Source organism: Bubalus kerabau, chromosome 21 (assembly GCF_029407905.1).
Source record: "Bubalus kerabau isolate K-KA32 ecotype Philippines breed swamp buffalo chromosome 21, PCC_UOA_SB_1v2, whole genome shotgun sequence".
NCBI classification, from domain to species: Eukaryota; Metazoa; Chordata; class Mammalia; order Artiodactyla; family Bovidae; genus Bubalus; species Bubalus kerabau.
Window position 1 is genome coordinate 35430698 of NC_073644.1, and position 24658 is coordinate 35455355.

The 24658-nt window shown below is 42.3% G+C and overlaps 1 protein-coding gene across 9 annotated transcripts in view; it reads left to right on the forward strand.

Moving 5' to 3' along the window:
* Positions 1 to 61: 61 nt before the first annotated feature.
* OSBPL1A (oxysterol binding protein like 1A) overlaps positions 62 to 24658 on the forward strand; it is a 228779-nt gene continuing 204182 nt past the window's right edge. For 2 of the 9 annotated variants that reach the window (XM_055559775.1, XM_055559780.1), the window contains exons 1-7: positions 62 to 299; positions 4111 to 4292; positions 4878 to 5237; positions 10497 to 10674; positions 14767 to 14889; positions 22146 to 22231; positions 23153 to 23227. In XM_055559775.1, the coding sequence (XP_055415750.1) occupies positions 14769 to 14889; positions 22146 to 22231; positions 23153 to 23227 (282 nt within the window). In that variant the 5' untranslated portion in view covers positions 62 to 299; positions 4111 to 4292; positions 4878 to 5237; positions 10497 to 10674; positions 14767 to 14768. Of the gene's footprint in view, positions 300 to 4040; positions 4293 to 4877; positions 5238 to 10496; positions 10675 to 14766; positions 14890 to 22145; positions 22232 to 23085; positions 23228 to 24658 lie in introns of those variants that run through there. The other 7 variants (XM_055559781.1, XM_055559782.1, XM_055559777.1 and 4 more) reach the window with 6 other exon arrangements.

A 24658-nucleotide genomic window follows, 5' to 3' on the forward strand; every position in this document is an offset into this window, starting at 1 on the left:
CGAGCGCGCTACACGGCCCCCGCGCCGGTCACGTGGTGCCCGGGCAGGGCGTAAATAAAACCAGAGCGCGCGCGCGCGCTCGCGGGGCTGGTCGAGCGGAGGGGCGGTGCCACTTCGCGGAGTGGTGCCAAGCGGCCTCGCGCTCCGCCGGGCGCCGGGATCCCCGAGACCGACGATCCGCGGGGCCGCGAGTCTTCCGGGAGTGCGAGCCAGGTGACGGCCGCCTCCTGGGCGTGAGGCGGGCAGCCTGCGATTGTGGTCCCCACCCCGGGAGATCTGGAACCCGGGTGACCGCGTAGGTCAGTTTCCTAGGCCGGCTTCAGGGCAAGCGGGCTCTTCCCTGCATGGTGCTGGGGGAGGTCTGTCCGCGCGTGGTGGGGAGTGAGGGCAAGTCTCCGAGGATGGTCTGGGTCTGGAGGTACCGGGCTCGGACCCAGACCTCGACCGCCCCGAAGTCCCTAGCTGCTCCGGTGCTGCGGGGAAGTTGTTGCAAGTAGTAAGACGTTGGCATTTGTTGCGTTGCCACTCTGGGTGCTAGGACTTCGTCCCGGTGTCTCGTGCATTCCCTGAGAAGTCATCAGCTGCGTGCTTTCTAGGTACTTGGATGTGTGCATCCCAACTTTGAGTGTCCTACTATCCTGAGGAGGGTTGATTACAGTGGAAGTCACGAGCTGTTCACGTGACCCTTCTCGCTGTGTGCCTCGTGGTCAGTTCCCACTAGCACCAAAGACCATCAAAGGAGATCAGAAACAGTATGAAAGATTGCAGCTGCCTAATAGAAACAATGCTGTAGTCCACGGGGTCGCAAAAAGTCAGACACTACTGACCGACTGAACCGAATAGAAACAGAGATTTATTTACCCGGTGGCCCTGGTGTTTGGCAGGAGGCGTTGAAAAGGGTTGCCTTGATGTAGTTAATGTTAGTTGTGAAAGTCTTAGCTTTATGCAGATAGTGAAGTGAACCGTTGGCATGTGATATTAAGTTAAACTAGACTGTTAGAATGTTGCAAATTTAGTGATTAGGTGTTTGTGGGTAGAATCAGAGATGTATTTTTCTTGACAATCTCAGCCATATGGTAATATTGTAATTGATGCATTCTGGGTTTAGAGTTCGGAATGTCTTCACCTCTTATTTCAGAATTTGAAAAATACTTCGATTTGTTTTGATGGCTTAGGAGTGTTCGGGTTCTGACTCTGATGCAAGGACATTTTTTGCAGTGAGTAGTAGGTATAATTTCTGGATCCCCCTGCTGAAATTTTAAAGGTCTCTGTGTTAATTACAGAATAGTTACAAAATCCACCCTCTTTTCATCCCCTAGTTCTACTCTAGGAGCTCTACCTACTACAATCTGTGGGCGGAGAAAGGGGAGAAAACTGTCAGTAATGGTTCCTTTTTAGAAAGTATCTTTTTCTTCTAGCCTTGAGCAACTGATATGCAAAACAGGAGTTAACTGCTGCAAGTTGAATAGATTTATCTGAAGCAGTTGTGAATTAGTGTAGGGTTTTGCCAGGGCCTGTTTATCAGATGACACTTGTTGAATATCTCCTTTTTCCTGGGTAAAAGGTTGTGGGGTGGCTGATCCTTGTCTCTGGAGGCTCTCAGCCTTGCAGGTATTATTTGCACAGCACTTACACCTGTAATTCAGAGCAGCTAAATGTTATTTCTGTAAAACATTGCTTTTTCCACTCTTTCCCCAAAGCAAAGGGAAATGATGCTTGTTTGGAACCAGCAACTAGGTAGAAAAATGCAGCCAGTTTCTTTTGCATGATAACATGATGCAGTGTCTATTTAACAAAATAAAATTTTTCTTCATGTGGTTTTATTTTACCTAGACACATCTGTATTTAATCATAATATATCAATCTTCATGCTTTGACAGTTTCTTACCTCTTGCTATTACAAGGAGCTGAGCTTTTGTACATTATGTGTATTCACTGAGAAAAGTAGTCAGGAGAAAGTAGAAATCTTAACTAATAACATATGGGGGAGAAAGCCAGGGCATGTAAAAAAAAATTTGAAGTGGTTAATAAGCCAAGTCTGGTGGTAATTAGAACTTAATTGATTTGTAAATTCTTTCCAGGTCCTAAAAAAGGACAGGTGTTAGCAGTATAATTAGCAACAAGCTTATTCGGATCTTTCCAGAAGTCATTAATAAGGGCTCAGAAAAGATACTTTCGTGCGTTTTGTACAGAATATATTGGTGATCATATCATATAATTATCTTATAGAATGTTCTTGATCCCTAGAAATGTAGGGTTTTCTCACTTCCATGTCCTCTTTCACTAATAACGTAGGCAAGTATAAGAAATACTTTTTAAACGCTTAAAGAGGATGAAGTAGGTCCCTCTATCTGAGTCACTATATTCATCAACCAGCAAACAGGGAATTACTGTGCTCTACAGTGAAAGTGGCCTTTAACTGTACAGTTTCCTAGCATGTGACAATGAAAAGTAACCACATTTTTACTTTGGTTAAAGTTTTCCTTTAAAGAAAAAGTTCTGGTCATATAGTGGGTAACTGATCAGTACTGCAATATATTTCATTAGGGTTTGGAAGATAATTTTCAAATGTGGAAATAGGATACATTTAAATACACTTTATCTGACATATAAGGAATTTTATCATTAGAACGTGATAGTTGATCAGCCTTCTTTTGGTGAATATTATTGTTATATAAAACTATATTCATCTAATTTGTGGACTTCTATGGGTCCAACCTATTTTGACACTATAGTTAATAGTTTTTAGAATCTATGAAGTTCAGATTCAAATCAGGGATGAATGTAAGGGTTAGTTCTTGGTTGTAAAAGCAGAGAAAATGCATAGCAATTTCAGGTTTAAACAGTTTCATAAAGCAGGGAAACTTATTTTTACCGGTTCTTTTAAACATTAGCATTTTCAACTGAAGGAAGATAAAATCATAGCAAGAAGGATTATTCTTTTATTATATCTGTATGGCATCCAAGTCAGTATGGGTATGTAATGAATATGAATAAGAGAAGATAATGTAAATAGGTCAAATATAATTTGGTATAGGCATTTTATATTGATTTCAGTGGCTTACAAACTGTAGTAAGACATACTACAATTATAGCCAGATGTCTCTCATTTCTCCTGCAAAAAGGATGATGCTGTTGATCTGGGTACAGAGTCCTGTTGAAGTTAGTGAGAAAGTTTCACTGAATTAAAAATAAAGTGATTTTTAACTTAATTTCATATTTTTAAAAGAAAGAGGCAGGTGCTTCCTAAAATGACTTTAAAATTTGCTGACGTTTTCCTTAAATTGCCATATCTTGGATATCTTATTTCAATGAGTAAAGCTTCTTAAAATGAGAGGATTAAGCTAAAATTCAGACTCAGCTTCCTTGGTGTTCACACATGTGAACAATAACTAGGATCAGGGACCTTTAATTTTAGAGGCTGAATTGAGTTTTATGAAATATATAGCATTAATAATATTTCACCCCTTGACTAGAAGTTCTAAATTCTGGTTGTGGCTGGTAAAGTCATACCCTTAGCAAGTACCCTTTGTGCTTTTCAGTTTCTTCTTCTCTAAAAGCGGTATTAGATTAAATATGAATCTGTCTGCTGCTGCTGCTAAGTTGCTTCAGTCGTGTCTGACTCTGTGCGACCCCATAGATGGCAGCCCACCAGGCTCCCCCGTCCCTGGGATTCTCCAGGCAAGAACACTGGAGTGGGTTGCCATTTCCTTCTCCAATGCATGAAAGTGAAAAGTGAAAGTGAAGTCGCTCAGTTGTGTCTGACTCTTAGCGACCCCATGGACTGCAGCCCGCCAGGTTCCTCTGTCCATGGGATTTTCCAAGCAAGAGTACTGGAGTGGGGGTGCCATTGCCTTCTCCATGAATCTGTCTACCAAGGCTAAATTTCTAAAACAAGCAAAAATGCATTTAATTATTTGTGTTAGCAGAAATGTCATAGTTTTATACATATATGTTTGTATACACCTGTGTACAAATAGGTATATACACACACATACCTTGGATATATAATATAAAAGAACTTAATGATTACTTGCTAGGAACTAATAAGATTGATAGCTGCTGCTGCTAAGTTGCTTCAGTCATGTCCGACTCTGTGTGACCCCATAGACGGCAACCCATCAGGCTCCCCCGTCCCTGGGATTCTCCAGGCAAGAACACTGGAGTGGGTTGCCATTTCCTTCTCCAATGCATGAAAGGAAAAGTGAAAGTGAAGTCACTCACTCGTGTCCGACTCTAGCGACCCCATGGACCTCAGCCTACCAGGCTCCTCTGTCCATGGGATTTTCCAGGTGAGCAAAGCTATTTTATTTTTGTTGTCATGTTTTTACATAGTCACTTTGATTTTTAATATTTTCCTTATATTAAAATATAGTATTGGAAAAATATCGGGGGAAAAATATACCATTAAGCAGTTGAGTACTTTGGAATACAGTGCTGAGCACGCTGGGGTTTTTTTTTGTTTTTTGGTTTTTTTTGGTTTTAAAGACTTGGTTTGTAAAATATATTCATAAATATTTAATTTTTCTCACTATTCAAATTCTTAGTATACAGTATAATTCAAATATTTTAATGTATTAGGAAGCATAAAATCAATATCTGAGAATTTTAAAAATAATCACAACATAATCATAAGGTGTTTTGAATAGTTGGCTTCCTTTGACTTTTTACTAGTACAAAAGCTATTTGGCACTTGTTAGACTCATTTCAGATGCTTCCTCATTTTTTTAAATTGTAAATTACATAGAACATAAAATCTTTTTAGCCATTTTAAAATATACAGTAGCCACTGTCTCTGTCCGTCTCTAGAACTTTCTTATCCCAAATGGAAGCTCTGTACCCATTAAACACTAACTCTCCATTTTCTTCTCTTCCAGCTTCTGTTCTCCACCATTTCAGTTTTTGGCTACATGAATTTGTCTGCTCCAAATATCTTATATAAGTGGAGTCACATATTTGTCCTTTGGTGTCTGGCTTATTTCAAATAATGTGTTCTGGCTTCATCGTTATTGTGGCACGTTTCAGGATTTCATTCCTTTTTAAGGCTGAATAATAGTCCATTGTACGTATGTAGTACATTTTGCTTATCCATTCATCTGCCAGGGGGCACTTGGACAACTTCCACCTCTTGGCTGTCGTGAAGAACATTTCTGTGATCATGAACAGATATCTCTTTCAAGAGTCCCTTGAGTTCTTTTGGGCGTACACTCAGAGAAGTGGAATTGCTAGATCATCCGGTAATTTTATGTTTAAGTTTTTGAGCATCACCAAGCTTTCCTGATATTTTATGATGTCCCGTTAAACATTGCTATATTTGTGATCTAATAAAATTAGCCTTGGATGTCTTTGAATTTTAACTTCAGACACCTTTAAGAACTCTTTTAAAAGACAGGTAATTTTTTTTTTATTCTTTTAAGATTGCACCATGTGGCATGTGGAAGCTTAGTTTCCCCAGCCAGGGATTGAACACAAGCCCCTCTGCACTGGGAGCACAGAGGTCTTATCCACTGGACTGCCAGGGAAATCCCAAAGCACATCATTTAATATTTTGAATTTCTGGTACTTGAGTGAATTGGATCTGATTATTGAACTTTACTGTCTTTGATTTCTCTAGGAATTTTCTTTTTTGATTCTGTAAAAGTTCAGCTGGAATAGTAAAGAAAAATAGACATTCAGTTTGTAACATAACAGACCTCTGACTGAATTGAATGAGTTGATTGCCCTTTAAGTTACAGTTTTAGGGTTTCTCTGCCAAGATTTCAAAGTTGTTAGGGCCACAATTTATCCACTATAATTAATGGAGATTTAGTGGCGTATATCAAGTATGCTGCTACTGCTAAGTTACACTTCAGTCGTGTCTGACTCTGTGCGACCCCATAGACGGCAGCCCACCAGGCGTCCCCGTCCCTGGGATTCTCCAGGCAAGAACACTGGAGTGGGTTGCCATTTCCTTCTCCAATGCATGAAAGTGAAAAGTGAAAGTGAAGTCGCTCAGTCGTATCGGACTATTCTCGACCTCATGGACTGCAGCCTACCAGGCTCCTCCATCCATGGGATTTTCCAGGCAAGAGTACTGGAGTGGGGTGCCATTGCCTTCTCCGATATCAAGTATAGGAACCAGTTTAATTAAGTAATGTACAGGCTTCCCTTGTGACTCAGCTGGTAAAGAATCCGCCTGAAATGCAGGAGACCTGGGTTTGATCCCTGGGTTGGGAAGATCCCCTGGAGAAGAGAAAGGCTTCCCATTCCAGTATTCTGGCCTAGAGAATTTCATGGACTGTATTGTCCATGGGGTCGCAAAGAGTCAGACACAACTGAGCAACTGTCACTTCACTCACAGTGTTTATACAACAGCAAAATGTAAATTTGCTTTCCACAAAATAATTCAGAATTAGAAGCTTGTCTTCCCCAGTGAACCTTGGAGGAGGGAAGTCAAGGCAAAGTGGCCTCTCATCTCCCAGTTTTTGAAGCTTAAGATGTTTTTGTCTATTTTCTTGAACAGTCTCTTGGCCTTAAAATCTCGTTAATTAATCTTAAAAACAAGAGTTTGGAGCTGCATGTATGTGAAAAGAATGGCTGAAAACATCCACAAAGTGATACTGAAAGATACCTATACTATGTGTGATAGAATGTTGTTCAAAATCTAGTCTCATAAGATGCACTAAGGGTTTACTTGTCCTTCTTTTGGCTTAAACATCAGAGACAGTGCTTTTCTGAAATAAACTCTCATGAGTCCAAAGAATATTTTTTAACATCTATTCAACATTTGAATTTGGATTCTTTGATTTTTGTATTTTTTCTAAAGTTAACTGTTGTTGTTCAGTCACTAAGTTGTGTCCGACTCTGTGACCCCATGGACTGCAGTACCCCAGGCCTCCCTGTCCTTTACTATCTCCTGGAGTTTTGTCCAATTCACGTCCATTGAGTCATGAGTGATGTTGATGCTATCCACCCATCTCGTTCTCTGGTACCCCCTTCTCTTCCTGCCTTCAGTTTTTCCCATCATCAGGGTCTTTTCCAGTGAGTCAGCTCTTCACATCAGGTGGCCAAAGTATCCGTCGTTCCAATGAATATTCAGGACTGATTTCCTTTAGGATTGACTGGTTTGATCCCCTTGAAGTCCAAGGGCTCTCAAGGGTCTTTTTCAGTGCCAGAATTTGAAAGCATCAGTTCTTCTGCACTCAGTCTTCTTTATGGTCCAACTGTCACATCCATACATGACCATTGGAAAAACCATAACTTTGACTATGTGGACCTTTGTGGGCAAAGTGATATCTCTGCTTTCTAATAGGTTTGTCATAGTTTTCTTTCCAAAGAGCAAAGGTCTTTTAATCTCATGGCTCAGTCATGGGCTACAGTGATTTTGGAGCCAAAGAAAATAAAATCTGTCACTGTTTGCACTTTCCCCTCTTCTATTTGTTAACTGTTAACCACAAATTATTCATAAGTTAGAGATGTATTAATATCAAATTAGCAGTGATCATCCTCAATAATCCTGGAATGTATACTTTAAAAGATCTTCCTTTTTTGCTGTGATTTTAGTATTTTGTGGCATATAAGGGTGAAAAACCTTCATTTTTTGATCACTGGATGAAAGTGTACCACTTAAATAAACACGTTACTTTTAGACCTTCCTATCAGTCTATCTTGATTGCTTTGATATTGAAAAACTAAGTCCACGTTCATCCATTCATCCATCCATTCAATGTTTGGTTGCTTGCTGTGTTCTAGGTGCCTTGCTGGATACTAGGGATAAATATAGTGGGGACACATAATAGACTTGGGGCCCTTTTTCTAATTAAGTTTCTAGTGTAGTGTGGGGAGAACAAAGAAATGACCACACGAGCACCTACAGACTGATGTTTGTGGCAAACATGAGGTGCTGTGAAGGCTTACTAAGGGGAACTAGTTGAAGTTGGGAGTGGAGATGGCAAGTTAGACTGCGAGAAATGTGGATAGTAATTTATTTGTACAGTTGACTTTTCTATAACATATGTTATCAGGAATTCCCTGGTGGTCCTGTGGTTAGGACTCTGCATTTTCAGTGCCATGGCCCAAGTTCAAGCTCTGGTTGGGGAACTAAGATCCTGCAAGCCTTGCAGTGTGGTGCCTGCCCCCAAATATATATAAATATTATATATATTTAATATGTACTATATATTAAAATATACATAGATAAATTTGTTTTATATAGATAAAACATAAAATATAAAAATATATAGATAAAACAGCATAAAAATATATAGATAAAACATGGATTTTTATATTTTTAAATATAAAAATACATAGATAAAACATAAAGTTATCCTAATGCAAGGCCTGGTTTTATTCATTGGTGTATCACCACCTAATAAAACGGTGCCTGTACCGTGGTCCGCCCTCAGTGAAGTGTTTATTGAGAGTAATGCAGTGACAGAAGAGAAAGGGAAAGGGATGCTGGCCTAGTGGTGGTGAGCAAACTGCAGCTCCTTGTGGACTTCACGGTGGACACTTCCTGGCCCATGCTGGCTACCTAGATGCCAACCTGAGTGAAGTTTTAGCTACTACAGATGTATTGAATTCGGCATCTTCAGGTATGCATAGATAGCGGCAGACTTTGCCTTATAGTGGTTCTTGGATTAAGAAAAAATACAAATATTTTTATGTCTTGGTTTGGAATATGATAGTTCCTTTGCGGCATAGCAGAAAGGAACATAACGATCATGTTTTACTGCGCTAATTAAATAGTACTGTTATCATTTTAAGAAGTTTGCTTGGTCTTTAAATTACAGATATTTTTGGAGCTGTGCTGCTCTGATTTGGTGTTAGAGCCACTAAGGGAGAAGGAAAAAGTGTCAGCCTGTCAGCCCCCTCTCCGATCTCCCCACCCCGCCACCCCTCACCATTCCTTTCCAAAGTAACAGAAGTTTAGAAAGGAGCAGTGTTGAAATGCCTGCTTGCATTTTGGGATTTATCCTCAAGGTCTTGCTTATTTGACTGTGTCCCAAGCCAAGTGTTAACAGTTGCAAACCTTTGAGTCTGCTTAGCCTTTGGACTGGAGAAGGCAATGGCACCCCACTCCAGTAATCTTGCCTGGAAAATCCCATGGATGGAGGAGCCTGGTAGGCTGCAGTCCATGGGGTCGCTAAGAGTCAGACACGACTGAGTGACTTCACTTTCACTTTTTCACTTTCATGCATTGGAGAAGGAAATGGCAACCCACTCCAGTGTTCTTGCCTGGAGAATCCCAGGGATGGGGGAGCCTGGTGGGCTGACGTCTATGGGGTCGCACAGAGTCTGACACGACTGAAGTGACTTAGCAGCAGCAGCAGCAGCCTTTGGACAGAGCGGCTAGTTTCAATGGATGTGGTGGTAAATTGTTTTGAAAAGGAGAGGTGACCCCCTCCCCCACAAGCCCACTGTCAGCAGCTGTCCTGTCTCATACTAAGACTGCTGCTGCTATGTTGCTTCAGTCGTGTCTGACTCTGTGCGACCCCATAGACGGCAGCCCACCAGGCTTCCCGTCCCTGGGATTCTCCAGGCAAGAACACTGGAGTGGGTTGCCATTTCCTTCTCCAATGCATGAAAGTGAAAAGTGAAAGTGAAGTCGCTCAGTCGTGTCCGACCCTAGCGGCCCCATGGACTGCAGCCTACCAGGCTCCTCCATCCATGGGATTTTCCAGGCAAGAGTACTGGAGTGGGGTGCCATTGCCTTCTCCACATACTAAGACTACTCTCACCTATTAAGGTACTTAAGAATCTGTGTCTCAGGAAGTTGTCAGAAAGGAGCTCTATCTACCCAGCCCCCACTGGCCCCTTAACCCCTAACCCCAGCCGGCTTAGTGTGGGTTTCCTCTCTTCAAGGCTAATCCTCCCCTTGGGCTTTTCATCCACCTACTTCAGGCTCTTCTAGGATCTTTCTCATCTTCATTCTTTCTCCTGCCTTTCAAGCTTTTCCTCTCTCCTGGCTCTAGCCCCACAGCTATGAACATGCCCAGGTATCTAAAAATCTGAAAACGGAACTTATCACCAGCCCTTCAAACAAAGTCTCTCTAAAGGAGTTCGCCGCACTCTCTCCCCATCGTTCCACTTTTACTCCTCAGTTTACCCCCGTCTGTTTGCGGGTCTGTCATTTCTACTTGAAATATTCTTGAATTCACCTTCTCCTTGCCAAACCAGCTGCGTTTTCAGGCCTTGTTCCTGCTCTTCCTTTGACATTTCACACCTTCTAACCCCCGGAAACCCTCTCCTCTCTTGGTTGACACTCCCACCCTCTTCTGGTACCACCCCACCCCCGCCCCCCATCCATGCTTAGATCTTTCTTGCTACATCATAGTTGCTGGCCTCCTTTCCCTTCACTCTTGGTCTTCTTTCAGTAAGAGGTCCTGTTTTACCCCCATGGTTTTCATGAACACTAATGTACTGACTATTGTACTTCTCCCCTAGAACTGTTTTCTTGTGCTCAGGCTGGTATAAGCTGGTTGCTTACCAGACATCTCCCTCTCTTTTTCCCACAGGAATCTCAAACTCACCACGACCAAATGGAATCACATCTTCACCCAAGACAGTTCCTGGTGTAACAGTTGTCCAGCTGGGGCAGAAACCTTTGTCCTGCTGGTCTTGGCGACCTCCTCAGTCTTCAAGTCCCAGCTTGAATTTCACTTTCTCTGTGGTTCCTTCCTTCACTAAATGCAGGTAAAGGGCTAGTCACCCCCTTTGTCCTCTGACAGCCACTGTCCCTTGCTCATTACTGTACTCGGCGCACGTTCGTGTGACCGGGCGCATGTGTGCCCTGTCTGGAGGGCAGGGACTGTATGATACCTCCAGTGCCTGTAGCAGTTTCTGTCCTTAGTGGGTACTTTGCAACCTTTGAATAATTTTTTTTTTTTTGACCATGCCGCTTGACTTTCAGGATCTTCGTTCCCTGACCAGGGATTGAACTTAGGCCCCAGCAGTCCTAACCGCTGGACCACCAGGGAATTCCCAAACCTTTGAATAATTCTTAATCTCAGTTTCAGCGCTTATCAGTAACTGTTGTGGTGAATATGATATTATTGAATATATGAATATTATATTACTGTGGACTGTTAAATAATAGACTTGACTGTACCCTTTTCATATTTATTATACACAAGTTGAAAAACTTAAAACTACAACTTTTTTTTCTGTAAACCCAGTGTAGTAAGAACCCAAGGTAACATTAAACAACTTCTAGTATGTTCTGAAGATACTTCAAGTGTTCTTTGATTCATTCTTGAAAAGCAGGAAAAAAATATTAAATGAACATTTTTTTTGTGCCATCTCTTATGCCAGCAAAAGTAGATTGTCACTTCTTATAAAATGTATTTGTCTCGCTAAAATATATATAAAAAAATCACCTATGATGAAATGTCCATTTAATTTGACAAGATTTTTTGCTTTATATCTTCAGTAACTTTTCTTACACGGATTAAATGCTGTTATATTGTAGGGAGTTCAGAAAGCATAACTGTCAAAAGACAATCAAAGCCATTCATAATTTCACTCTAAGAAGTAACCACTGTTATCATCCTAATGTATTTTTCTTTTTCTGTGAATTTGTAAAACATATACAAAGATTGTTACATTAAATCTGTCTGACTTGATGACATTGCAGTGCCATGGTTTTAGAAATTCCTTTTATAACCTTGTTGATGATTTTATAGTATTCAGTTTTGTGAACAAACCTTTACTAATGGACATTAACATTTTTGCTTTATAAATAGGGCTGCAGTGAATATAAGTATAAAGCTTTTTAAATGACTAATGGAGTGTTAATAGGCATGCACTATAAATGAAGCGGAGGTGATTTAGGGTGGTTAGTGTAAATGCTGATCAACAATCTGTTGAGAAGAAAGGACATTATGGTGACTGCTAGATGACATCTCCTAGGAAGATATTCTCTGAAATCAGTCCCTGGGTTAGAGTCTGAGTTTGTCTTCCCTGAGGGTTTATAAGAGCCCTTTCAAGCGGATGTGAGTGAATTCTGGGCGCTGAGGGGTTATCTGGTACGCTCTAAAGGGACCAGGTTCTGGGCCCCTGGCCAGCAGGAGTCTGTGAGGTAAACAGGCTGCTCTTCCTGTTCTTCTGAGCACATGGAGGCCCGGCTCTAGTTCTCAGGAATGGGTGGACGCAGAAGACTTGCAAGGAGGGACATGGGACCCACAGCCGATCAGGCAGCAGAACACAGACAAGCAGAAGCGTGACTGGCACAAAGCCCAGACAGTCCAAGGATGGTTAGGATCCAAGCCAGGCACACACTTAACTCCTGAGTATTTCACTCTTTACCCACTGCCTTCTGGCCTTCAGAGTTTCTCACGAGAAATATGATCATCTTATCGAGGATCCCTTGTGTGACGTTTTGCTTTTCTCTTGGCTTGCTTTCAAAATGCTGTTTTTTTGAAAGTGTGAGTATATATCTCCGATTTCATCTTGGTGTTCCTTGACTTCTTGAATATTTATGTTCATGTCTTTGACCAAATTTGGGAAGTTTTTAGCCATTATTTCTTCAAATGCTCTACCTCCTTCTCCCTTCTGGGACACCTGTGATTCCTGTGTTGGTTTGCTTGTTGGTGTCCTACAGATCTCCTAAGTTGGGGTCACTTTTCTTCAATCTTTTTTGTTTCTGGTCCTCAGAGTTATTAATTTCTGTTGTCGTGTCTTCAAGTTCACTGATTCTTCCTGCTCAAATCTGCTTTTGAATCCCTCGAGTCAAATTTTCACTTTAGTGACTGCACTTTTAAGCTGCAAAATGTCTTTTTGGCTTCATTTTAGGTTTTCTATCTTTATTTCCATTTTGTTTATACATCTTGACTTTCTCTGCTTCTTCCTTTAGTTCTTAATCATTTTTAAGACTGTTGTTTTAAAATCTTTGTCTGGTATATCTGCCATCAATTCTTCTTCAGCGACAGTTTCTGTTGACTTGTTTTTTTCCTTTGAGTGGGCCCTGCTTTCCTATTTCTTTGTGTGATTTGTGTCTTTTTGGGAGGGAACAGCACTGCTGAAAACTGGACATTTGAATCTAATGCGATAACTCTAAAAATCAGATACACCCTCTTCCCCAGGGTTTGCTATTTTTTTTGTTTTGATGTAGATTGCCTCTGTGCTGAAGGCCAGCCTGAGGTATAAACTTAAGGTTGTCTCATGTCTTTTGGGCTTTTGGGTGGGAATGAGCAGTCACGTTGTAATATCCCCCACATATGCATTTGGTTGTAAATGTCCTAGTTTTTACTAGAGGAAAATTAAGGGGAAATTTAGGGGGAAGATGGAAAAATGAATGGGGGGCAAAAGGGTGCTAGCTGTTTAAATCTCCTGGCATTCCAGCCCACTGGAAAGACTTGCAACAAGGGGCCAGATGCAGCAACAGTGGCTGCCCACTTGTTTGTCTGCACGTCTGTGATCAAAAGCAGCAATCAGTGATCAGAGCCTAGCTCCCCAGTATTTGGAGCACAGGGTCCTTTTTGCCAACCTTGACTGCAGCAGGCTGCTCCAGGAGCATGTGTACAGATGCCTGCTGAGTGTCTGAAGGATGGGGAACCGCTGCTCTGCTAAGAGCTGAAATCACCGCAGTTACCTTCCAAGTCTTCCCTGGCAGTTGCACGTCTTCAGTAGGCTCCAGAGTTCCACAGTAGTTACATCAGACAGGTTCTGCAAGCGCACTTGTTGTGCAGGTGGAAAGACAGGTCCTGGAGCTTCTTACTTGGCCATCTCCTGGCATCCTCCCTGGGTATTGGCGTATTTTGAAATTATTTCATCTTGGCAGTTTGTTGTCTCTTCCTCCCTCTGCAGCACATGTGTGCAATACCTTGTGTGTATAACGTGTATAATACCTTGTGTGCAAGTTATATATAATATGCATAATATTAACAGTTTACTGGACTGCACATTTTCTGTTCATGCCAGCATTTGGTGTGTTTACTTCTTTTATTTGTGCGAATGAGGTAGGCAAAACATACCATTGTGCTTGATCTATTTGCCTTTAACTGATTATTGTGCTCAGTTACTTCAGTCATGTCCAACTCCTTGCGACCCCATGGATTGCAGCCAGCCAGGCTCCTCTATCCATGGGATTTTCCTGGCAAGAGTACTGGAATGGGTTGCCATGCCCTTCCCCAGGGGATCTTCCCAATCAGGGGATCTTCCCAATCCAGGGATCGAACCCACATCTCCTTTACTGCAGGTGTATTTCTTCACCTTCTGAGCCATGGGGGAAGCCCAGATGATTATTAATGAAAGAAATTTCTATTTTTTCTGGGACAAATGCTTTAAATTTGGTTGTTTTCCTCTATAGTTGTCTTGAGGCTTGATAAGAAAATGAGAGTTTATTGATAAGTATGGTGGCTCCAGGATCCTTATCTGTAATTTATTTTCTCACAAGTTTCCAATGTGTTCATTTAGATCATTTCAGTCTTTTGATAATTCTATATGAACTGATGAATTGCCATATTTTAACTTTATAGACATAAGGTTGTTAATGTTCTACTAATAACTATTTACAAAATACTTTGACAGTTAGTTTTCATAGACACAATCTTACTCAGGTCATGAAGTTGATTGTATTTTGCAGGTAAGGAAGCTGAGGCTTCAGTAATAATACACAGGGCACAGAGTCTCAAGGTCAAATTTTGACCCTGCAGCTGATTTGTTTAATTATTCCTTTTGTCTGTCTTATTAGCTACAATATGTTTTCCCCTTTATCTGTTGACAGAACATCCAAAAGCTAATATGTGTTCTTAGATTAATAGCAGTGTTACTATTTTTTAAATCTAGAAATGAGTACAGACGCAGAACAACAGCTTCTCCATCATGCCAGAAACGGTAACGCTGAAGAAGTAAGACAGCTGTTAGAAATCATGGAAAGCAAAGAAGTAATTGCTGACATTAACTGCAAAGGTAAGCCTTGAATGTATTTTTTCACTTTTTCTTGTGAATATGCACTAGATGGCTCAGTGGTAAAAATCTGCCTGCCAATGCAGAGGATTTGGGTTCAGTCTCTGGGTTGGAAAGATGCTCTGGAGAAGGAAATGGCAACCCACTCCAGTATATTTGCCTGGGGAATGCCATCGACAGAGGAGCCTGGTGGGCCATAGTCCATGGGGTTGCAAGGAGTCGGACACGACTGAGCGACTAACTTCACACACACGTATTCACTACTTTATCATTTATTTAGCGCTAATCCTTTTGAACTTGCCTGCCATAAATTTCCATCTCTTATCCTAGGAAGAAGCCCTGTAAGAGTGGGTACTCTTCTACTCCCCTCTAAGTAAGAGAAATTGAGTGCCAGTCTTTCTTTTCTTAACTCTTTATTGTATATTGGAGCATAGCCCATTCATAATGTTGTGATAGTTTCAGGTGGACAGCAAAGGGACTCAACCATACATAGACATGTATCCGTTCTCCCCCAAACTTGAGATCCAGTCTTAAAATTGCCATGGATCCTAAACCTTATGAAGTACAAGGCCTTAAAGACCTGCTATGAACCTTAAAGGCCACCTTAAAAAAAAGGCCATCTTAATGAGATGAGCCCACAGGATGCATGCTATGACAGTTTCTTCTTCTTAAAGACATTGCAGTTGAAGCAGCAGTTTTGAGTGTTTACTCTATGCCCAGGATCATGTGAAGTACCTTAAAATACTGTCACACAGGATCCTTCCCTCACTGAGATTAGTAGATTACTAGCTCAGACTAGTCTTTATTGTACAATATGTACAAAGTATGGGAGCTATGACATGTGGAGTATCATGGGATATATAAGAAGTATGTAACTAGAAATTGAAGGATTAGTTTCTTGGAGGAAATCATCCAAAGGTGATATATGAAGAGTGCATAGACGTAACCAGGTAAAAATAGAGAAGAAAAGGGCTCAAGGCAGAAGAAAGGTCACATGCCAACGTCTTGGAAGTGAGAAGCAGCCTCGATGGCAGGGATTTTGCAGATAGGAGGGGTGAGTAAGTAGCAGCCACCAAATCACAGCGTGTCTTGTGTAGCACGGTTACAAATATATTAAACTCAGGTGTGCATAGAATTTATTTTTTAAATTGGCTCAGATATTTCAACAAGCGCCTTCTCCTTCTGGGAGTTTGGAGGACTAAATGTTAGTCTTCGGGTCCCTCCATTACAGTGGCTTTTTTTTTTTTTTAAATGATTGGCCTCCCAGAGCCTCTCACCTATGTTCTTTCCCATCTCAGTGTGCTAAGTTGCTTTAGTCGTGCCAATCTTTTTGTGACCCCATGGTCTGTGGCCCACCAGGCTCCTCTGTCCATGGGATTTCCCAGGCAAGAGTACTGGAGTGGATTGCCATTTCCTTCTCCAGACTATCTTCCTGACCCAGCGATTAAACCCAGGTCTCTTTTGTCTCCTGCATTGGCAGGCGGTTTCTTTATCCTTAGCATCAACCTGGGAAGCCCATCTCATTAAGGTGGCCTTTTTTTTTAAGGTGGCCTTTAAGTGTGAAGGCGAGCCTTTCTCTGTGTGTACTGCCTTTGGTTCCTCTGCAGCCTCTCTTCCTAGCGCATCCTGTAGTTAAGGTAAAACACACAGGGAGTCACACGCAGGTGTTTCAGTTTATCACAAGCACAGATGTGCTCCTCGGCTGCCTCAGGAGTCTCACCTTGGCTCTTGCTGGCTTCGTGTCACCCTGACCCTCTCTCGAATCTTCCATCCGACACATGGCCTAGGCTTGCTGGTTCACCTTGGACACACTCCTTGGGTGTGGCCACAGGGTCTTGAGTGACACGTGGGGGCTTGGAGCAGCTCTGGGGACCAGCATTTGACCTTCCTTCTGCCCGCACTGCCGAGTTTACTTTGACTTGGCCGCTGTGCACGTTGGTGCTTGGCTTGGTGCCTGCTGGGGGCCGTTTTCCTAGCATCCCACTTGTCACTACCCGTTCTCATTGTTCCCTGGACCTACCTCGCTCTCTGGGCTCAGGGTCAGGAGCCACGTGTCCCATCTTACGTCTTTTCATCTCACATAGCCCTGAGTCCCTAATGGGTATTTTGTTCTGCCATGTCTCATTGTCCTCCTCTATTCGAGCAACAGACCTCACGGCCTCACCCTCAGTGGGGACAGAGTATTATCTTTGCAGCAGGGAAGAAAACATGCTCTGAGTTGTCCAAAAATTAGCCCGAGATGGAATGCTAAAGGAATTCTAAAAATCTTCTCATCCTTCACCAGAAACCTGGTTCTATTTTTTAAAAAATTTTTTTAATTGGAAGGTAATTACAATGTTGCCATGGTTTTTGCCATCCATCAGTATGAACTGGCCCTAGGTACGCTTGTGTCCCTCCACCCTGAACCCCCCTCCCACCTCCCTGCCCCCATCCCTCCAGGCTGTCACGGAGCACTGGCTTCAGACTCAGTGGGAGAAGGAGAGGGTGGGATGATTGGAGAGAATGGCCCTGAAACATACACATTACCATATGTAAAATGGAGACCTGACTCTTAATCTTTACCTTGGAGTTCTGTTCTGAATGCCAGAAACATGCCTGGTTGGATCATCATCAGGGACCCTTTACTTTCTACTCAACTTCCACCCTGACCGTGGTTACCTCGGGCTAGTTCTTGGAAAGTCACCTGCTAGGAAATGTAAAGCTGAGAGACAGTTGTTAATGCTTTTTCAAAATTTCACCCTCATTATACTTGTCAGTCAGGCTTGTCTTAAGGGTGGGTTGAAGGGTTTATGCAGAGGAACAGCATAATCAGGTGAGGTGAGTTCACCCACAGGACTGAGTAGGGAGAGCTGGGACTGGGCCTGTGAAAACTCAGTCTTGGTGCCTGCCGTTTCTTGATTTTCTATCTCATTTGTTTTTCCAAACCCTGAGAAGTTGAGAAAATGGTAAAGTGTAGTATAATTCTTCTGCAAGATTTAAAGCTCGACAGTCAACATAGAGATGTGATTGGTTGGAAGGAATCCAGCCGATACGATGTCAGGTTGAAGGGAGAGAGGGACTCTATGTAGGTGAAGGTCAGTACTTCTAGGCTTGGGGCACAAAGGAGGAGCTAATTGGGCAGTTTTGTTTGCAGCTGTTGCCACGTTAGAAGTGTGTGTTCATGTCTATTGCTAATGGTGAGACATTCTTGCAAATAAATGCTAATATGTTTGAATAACATGCTTTATATAAATTCTGTGAGTAGTATTCCAAGAAATAAGTTTTTAAAGCAAAATAAGAGCTTGTATTGGTAATATAAAGATGATTCTGTACGATGCTGTCCTCTCACTTTGTTGAGAGGTCTGCATGAGAAAATACTTGAGTATTACCCATAATGTGTGTATGTGCTCAGTTGCTCAGTCGTGTCTGACTCTTTGTGACCCCGTGGACGGTAGCCCACCAGGCTCCTCTGTCCATGGAATTTTCCAGGCAAGGATACTGGAGTAGGTTGCCATTTCCTTCTCCAGGGGATCTTTCCTACCAGTGATCAAACTCCCATCTTTCTTGTCTCCTGAATTGGCAGGCAGGTTCTTTACCACTAGCCCCACCTGGGAAGCCCATCACCCATAATATCTGCTGGTGTTTCTCAGTGTTGTACTATTCAGTGTAGGGTATGATTTTCTGTGCATATTTCTAAACTTATTTCTTACTGATCAAAAATTTTGGATATCTATAATAAATAGTAAAGAGTGTAAATGACATTTGGAGTATTTTAAGAATAATTTAAGATTTTGGAAATGTCAACTTCTTGATCCAGAATCCCATGTGGAAATATTAGATGTGAGGAAGCTGCTGAGTAACTCAAAGGAGACTGCTGTGGGTCATGTGGGACTGGAAGCAGTGGGAGTGGTGAAAAGTGTTTAGATATAGTTAACATTTAGGAGGTAGAATTGATCGGACTGATTGAGTTGTGGAAGGGGTGAAAAGGAGAAAGCCAGCAAGCGGTACTTATTTCTCCCATCCAAGTACTAACCAGGCCCAGCCCTTCTTAGCTTCTGAGATTGGACGAGATGGAGCCGTTTCAGGGTGGTATGGCTGTAGAAAAGTGGATGTTGTTCTTCAGTTGCTCAGTCATGTCTAAGTCTCTGTGATCCCATGGACTGCAGCACTCCAGGCTTCCCTGTCCTTCAGTATCTCCCGGAGTTTGCTCAAACTCATGTCCATTGAATCGATGATGCCATGCAACCATCTCATCCTCTGTTGCCCCCTTCTCCTCCTGCCCTCAGTCTTTCCCAGCATCAGAGTCTTTTCTAGTGAGTCAGGTCTTTGCATCAGGTAGCCAAAGGAGCTTCAGCATCAGCAGCTTTTTTCTGAATTGAAAAGTGAGGTGAATAATGGGATAGTTGATTGTGAAAAGTGGGAGTGGGGACAGGGAGTTTTTGTGTGCGAGTGTGCATGTGTGAGATAAGTGAGTTCAACTTTGTGCTTCCTGAGCAGAAGGTATCCTGTGTCCTCCAGGTGGAGGTGAACAGTAGAGAGTTGAACGGTAGAACTGAGTAAGAGATGGAAATGTGGAGTTTGAAGTCACGAGCATATAAGCAGGTAAAGCTGTGGGAAAGGGCCAGGAGGTGTCATTGTTGGAGATTCCAGTGATGAACGGCCCAGTGAGAGGAAGTAGAGAAAGTGGAAGTTTGCACAGAGCCCTCGGAGGAGGTGCAGGGCTCTGGAGGCTCGTGGGCTGGGCTGGCTGACACTGTCCAGTGACGCAGTGTGCTGCCTTCTGGAAAGTGCCCCTAGGATCCGAGGCACAACTTACTGGGATAAAGTGAGGACAGCTTTAGTGATGTGGGGGGAAGTGAACCTGGTCTGCAGTCAGTGGATAGCTCCTGGAGGGAACGAGGTGGAAAGAGTGTAGATGGGGAAGGGGAGGGCGAGAAGGAAGGGGACAATGGTTAGAGGGGGTTCAGGACCAGAGAGGAACTGGGTGCTTTTGCTCGTTGGATGGAAGACCTGCAAATGCTTATCTGTTCCTTCCTATTTGCGATGAAAAAGGGAGTGGTTAAAGATAAGGAGGAAAAGGAGCACCCAGAAAGTAGGAGGAGAGCATGGGATCCAGGGTATGGGAAGTGTGATTATCCTGAGGCCCCAGGAGGAAGGGCGGAAGGGTGCCTGTGGGCAGAGGTGTGGGGGTGGATTGATTGCTACGAAGCCCAGAGAGTCCTATGAAAACTTCTCTTTTCCCTGAAGCTGAGAGGAGATCGTTTGCTAAGAAGCAGGTGTCTGGGAAAGAGGTTTGAGGGGAGTAGTGGGGATTGAAGTGGTGGCGTGTAGGAGAGACCCCTGAACAGGGTGCTGTGGCGAGGACCCTGGGGAGGGCTTCGCCGAAGCATGAGATCCTGACCTGATGAAGCCACGAGTCCACGGGGTTCTGTTATTTTTCTTCCACCACTGTTAGTGACCTGATTCTGGTTATAGACAAATTGAGCAAATGTATTTATCAGGCTCTGGGGTTTTTCTAAGCTGCTGTGACAAAGATAGGATATTGGAAGGTATTGGCAGAGAAATGCTGATGTGAGGACCAAGAAATAGACGCTGGACTGATTGAAAGAAGTGAGGATGGTGGGGATGTTTACATATAAGCAAAGTGTTTAAAGAACTTGACGGTTGGTTCCATTGAAGAATGAGCTGGGGATTTGCCTGTGTGAACAAGCTGGAAAGTGGGGACTCTGTTCCTGAGTTCAGATGTGACAGTGATATTCAGACTCAGGCTCTGGGATCAGGTACCCAGTGTAGAGCAGAGGCCAGGTTTGTGGGGAAATGAGGGAAGCTGAGAGTCTGAGACACCAGGTTACTGAATTGCAGTAGACAATGGCGGTGGCAGGATTTGCCCCAGAGAGAGACTGTGTTGCCCAGAGTTCAGTGGAGAGGGGTGAGCCACTGGGAGGCTGTAGATGGCAGCGGAGAAAGCCTTCTGGAGTGGGGGTGGAGGGTGGGGTAGCTGTGCTTAATGGCAGAAGCCTCAACAGAGGGATCGTAACATGAGTGAGGTCACCGACCAAAGACTGAGTTGGGTTTCGATGGTGAGAGTCACGGGACTTCTGTGCCGTGAGGACCAGTGGGGCTGTGGAAACTGGAGGGCCTCCCCTGTCCAAGAGATAAAAGAGAATCTGTCATTAGAAAGAGCTAGCTGCCAGTTAAGGACAGAGGGTAAAGAGAAATGTTACGTGAAAGAGACTGTGGCTCATGGATGTGTTGCCTCTGGAGTTAGGGGCTCTGGTGGGCGCCCATTTGAGAGGGAACAGTACTGGAGTCTAGTGAATGGAAGACAGTCACAGGGACACTGTTGGCACTGGCAGTCCCTCTAGGAGAGGTTAAAGGTCTGTTCTGGGCACAGCGAGGCTGATGGTGGATTTTCTGTTGGCCCCCAAACCTGAATCCAGGAGCTGAGAGCAGCCATTCACTTCCAGCTCCTCCTCGGGGGGCCAGGTGGCTCCTGGGCTTCAGTGGACCCTCCAGGGCAGTGGGCTTTGGTGCTTTGACAAGCTGTATTCTCTCAAGCTTGATTGGGAAGTTGGGTGACCTTCTGAAATTTCTCAGCTCTAAACTATAGCGCCTTTTTTTTTCTTCCCTAAACTGAGTTATATTGCTCGTTTTCACCACACTCAGTTGTTTACCTCTCCTCAGCTGGGATCTGACATTTCATTGCTTTTTTTTTGGTTCTTGTTCTCTAGTTGGACTCGACCACACTGGTAACCCTTACCCTCATCTCCCCGAGGTTTTATCTGAAGTCAGGACTCTGTTTTCAGTCCCTATCTGCAGCTCTGACTGCTTTCCAGACACAGGAAAGACTGGTTCTTAGTTTCCCCTTCCTATCCAGCCCACTAACACAGGATAGGTTTTCAAAAAGAGGTGCTTTTCATGAAATGCTGTGGCCAAGAGGACCGCATCTTCATTTGATGCTGGCAAAATGGTGAGACATCGGCACCTTAGAGCCACAGACTAGTTGGAATATAACCCCCATCAGGCCCCTGCCCGCCTTTTAAGAAGAGGACACTGAGTTAGAAGGTGGCAAGAATCTGGGCCCTGTGAGTCCTAATCCATCTCACTCCAAACCCTTCTTAGTGTCGAGTCTCATGCCACTCACACATCAGCCGTGCTGGGTGAGAGGGACCCCCTGGCCAGGATGTTGGAGCAGCTACTATGGAGAAATTTTACTGTAAAGTTACCTCAATAACATCTAAAAATGCCTCTTTCCATTTTTTTTTTTTTTTTTTTTTTAGGAAGAAGTAAGTCTAATTTGGGCTGGACACCTCTTCACCTGGCGTGCTATTTTGGACATAGACAGGTGGTCCAGGATCTATTAAAGGTATTTTTATGGCTTTGATTTTTCAATAAATAAAAAATATAGCTACTATGTAAATTATAGAAGTCTTAGGAAAAGCCATTTGGGCTATAATGCATAACAGCCTTAGCAGTTGCTTATCACTTGATTTTTCTTTGCTAAATACACGAATATGATTTGCTTAATTAAAATTCTGTCTTTTTAGTTGTTTGATTTTTACATTATTGACTTTTTAAAGTTGCAAAAATAGACATAGGAATTAATGAAGACACTACATTGTTTTTTTGAGCATAGTTTAAAAAATAGCCAAAGCACATTTTATGTATTTAAAAAATAATGTCATAATCTCTTAATGAGCACTGTGTAATTTAGGAACTCGTATTTCTCAGTTCTGTGATGAATAATTTTTCACTCATACTGATATTTCTGAAGTTGGATCACATTTTAAAATTGATCTGTTGGCCCCAAATATGAAATCCGGGAGCCAACGTGGCACTTAAACCTCTAGTTCCTCCACCATTTAATTGGTGATATCTTTCTTTTTTCCCCTTAAAACTTATTAAATTGGTGGAGAAACTATGCTGTTTTATTCAGAGACGGTTTTCCTTTTTTTTTTTTTTCCCAATGTTTGTGTTTCTAAAGTAGAGTGAAGGGCAGATAGATTTTTGAACAAAAGAAACTGTTTTCTGTCTATCAGGTAGATTTTTTACTTTCAGGAAGCTTACTATTGGGTAGGCCAAAAAGTTCGTTTGGGTTTTTCCAAACAAACCTTTTGGCCAACCGAGTATATTAATGTGAACTGAGTTATTTTTACTAGTGACAACCAGTCACTGTTAACAAGTATTTTAATTTTTTTTTAATATTTAATATATTCTTAGGGAATTACTTTCACCTTTGTATATTTTTTGATATGTGGAAGATGTTTAAAGCTTTCATGTTTACTAGGCTGGTGCGGAAGTAAATATATTAAATGACATGGGAGACACACCACTTCATCGGGCTGCCTTTACCGGACGAAAGGTGAAAAACATTCTATATTCAGTGTTTTCAAGTGAAATATTTGGAAAAGCACTCACAAATGTTTTCTGCTCTGTAGTCCTAGGAATAGCAAATGGGAAAAGCCACAAAAAATGTATATACCAGCACTTTGGGTCCAAAAGACCACAGGCTCTTAGTGATGGACAGTGAGGTCAATTATGAAGGTCATGGGGCTCCACTCTAGTGTCCCTGATAGAAGCTCATTCAGTCTCTGCTTGTGTCCCCAGGACTGGGGAACGCCTGCACCTTCTTTATCATTTTTTAAACAGTTCTATTGGGGGATAATTTACGCTGCCTGAAACTCACCTGCTATCAGGATACAGTTCAGTGGTTTTTTGGTGCGTTTACACAGTTGTGCAGCCATGACCACAGTCCAGTTTTGGAGCATTTCCATTTGCTGCAGAGAGTTTCCTCGTGCCTGTTTGTATTCATTTCTTGTTTCTTGTCAAGCCTCAGACTACCACTGATATGCTTTCTGTCTCTAGATGTTTGCTTTTTCTAGACATTTATTGTAAATGGAATCATATCAACATTTGTGTCTAACTTCTTTAGTATAATATAGTTAAGGTTCATCCATGGCATAGCGTGTGTCAGTAATTTGTTCCTTTTTTGGGCTGAATAACGTTCTGTTGTATGCATGTACCACGTTTTTTTAGTCTGTCTTCTGTTTATTGGAGAGACTTCCCTCTGTATTGCCTTGACACCTTTTGTGGAAATCAGTTGATCATAAATGCGTTTGTTTCTGGGCTTCCGTTCTCTTTGTTTGATCTATATTCTATCCTTACACCAATAACAATTACAGTAGCTTTGTAATTAAGTTTTGATATTGATTAGTGTAAGTTCTCCAACCTTTTGATCTATTAAATTATTTTGGCTATTCTCAGTCAAGTTTGTTTCTATATAAATTTTAGGATTTTTCAGTCAATTCTTATGATGGGATTTTGATAGAGATTGTGTTGTCTTGAACCTATCGATAAATTTGGGAAGAAATAACATTAAAAACACTGCCTTCCACTCCAAGGACATCAAATGCCTCTCCACTTATTTAGAGCTTTAATTTCGTTCAGCGATGTTTTGAAGTTTTCAATATATAGATCTTGTATTCTTTGGTTAAATTTATTCCTATGCATTGTATTTGTTTTGATGCTATCTTAGATGGAGTTTTTCTCTTAATTTCTTTATTGATTTCTTATTGCTGCTGTATAGAAAGACAATTTTTATGTTCTTGTGTTTATGCTGAACTTGCTTTTTAGTGTTAGTATGTTTTTGCAGAGCCCTTAGTATTTTCTATATACTGGATCATACCATCTGCAGATAAAGACAAATGTACTTCTTGCTCTAAAAAGCAAGATCCTTTTTCCCCCTCTTGGTTTTACTAACTAGATTCTTGTTCAGTGTTGAATACAATAAGAG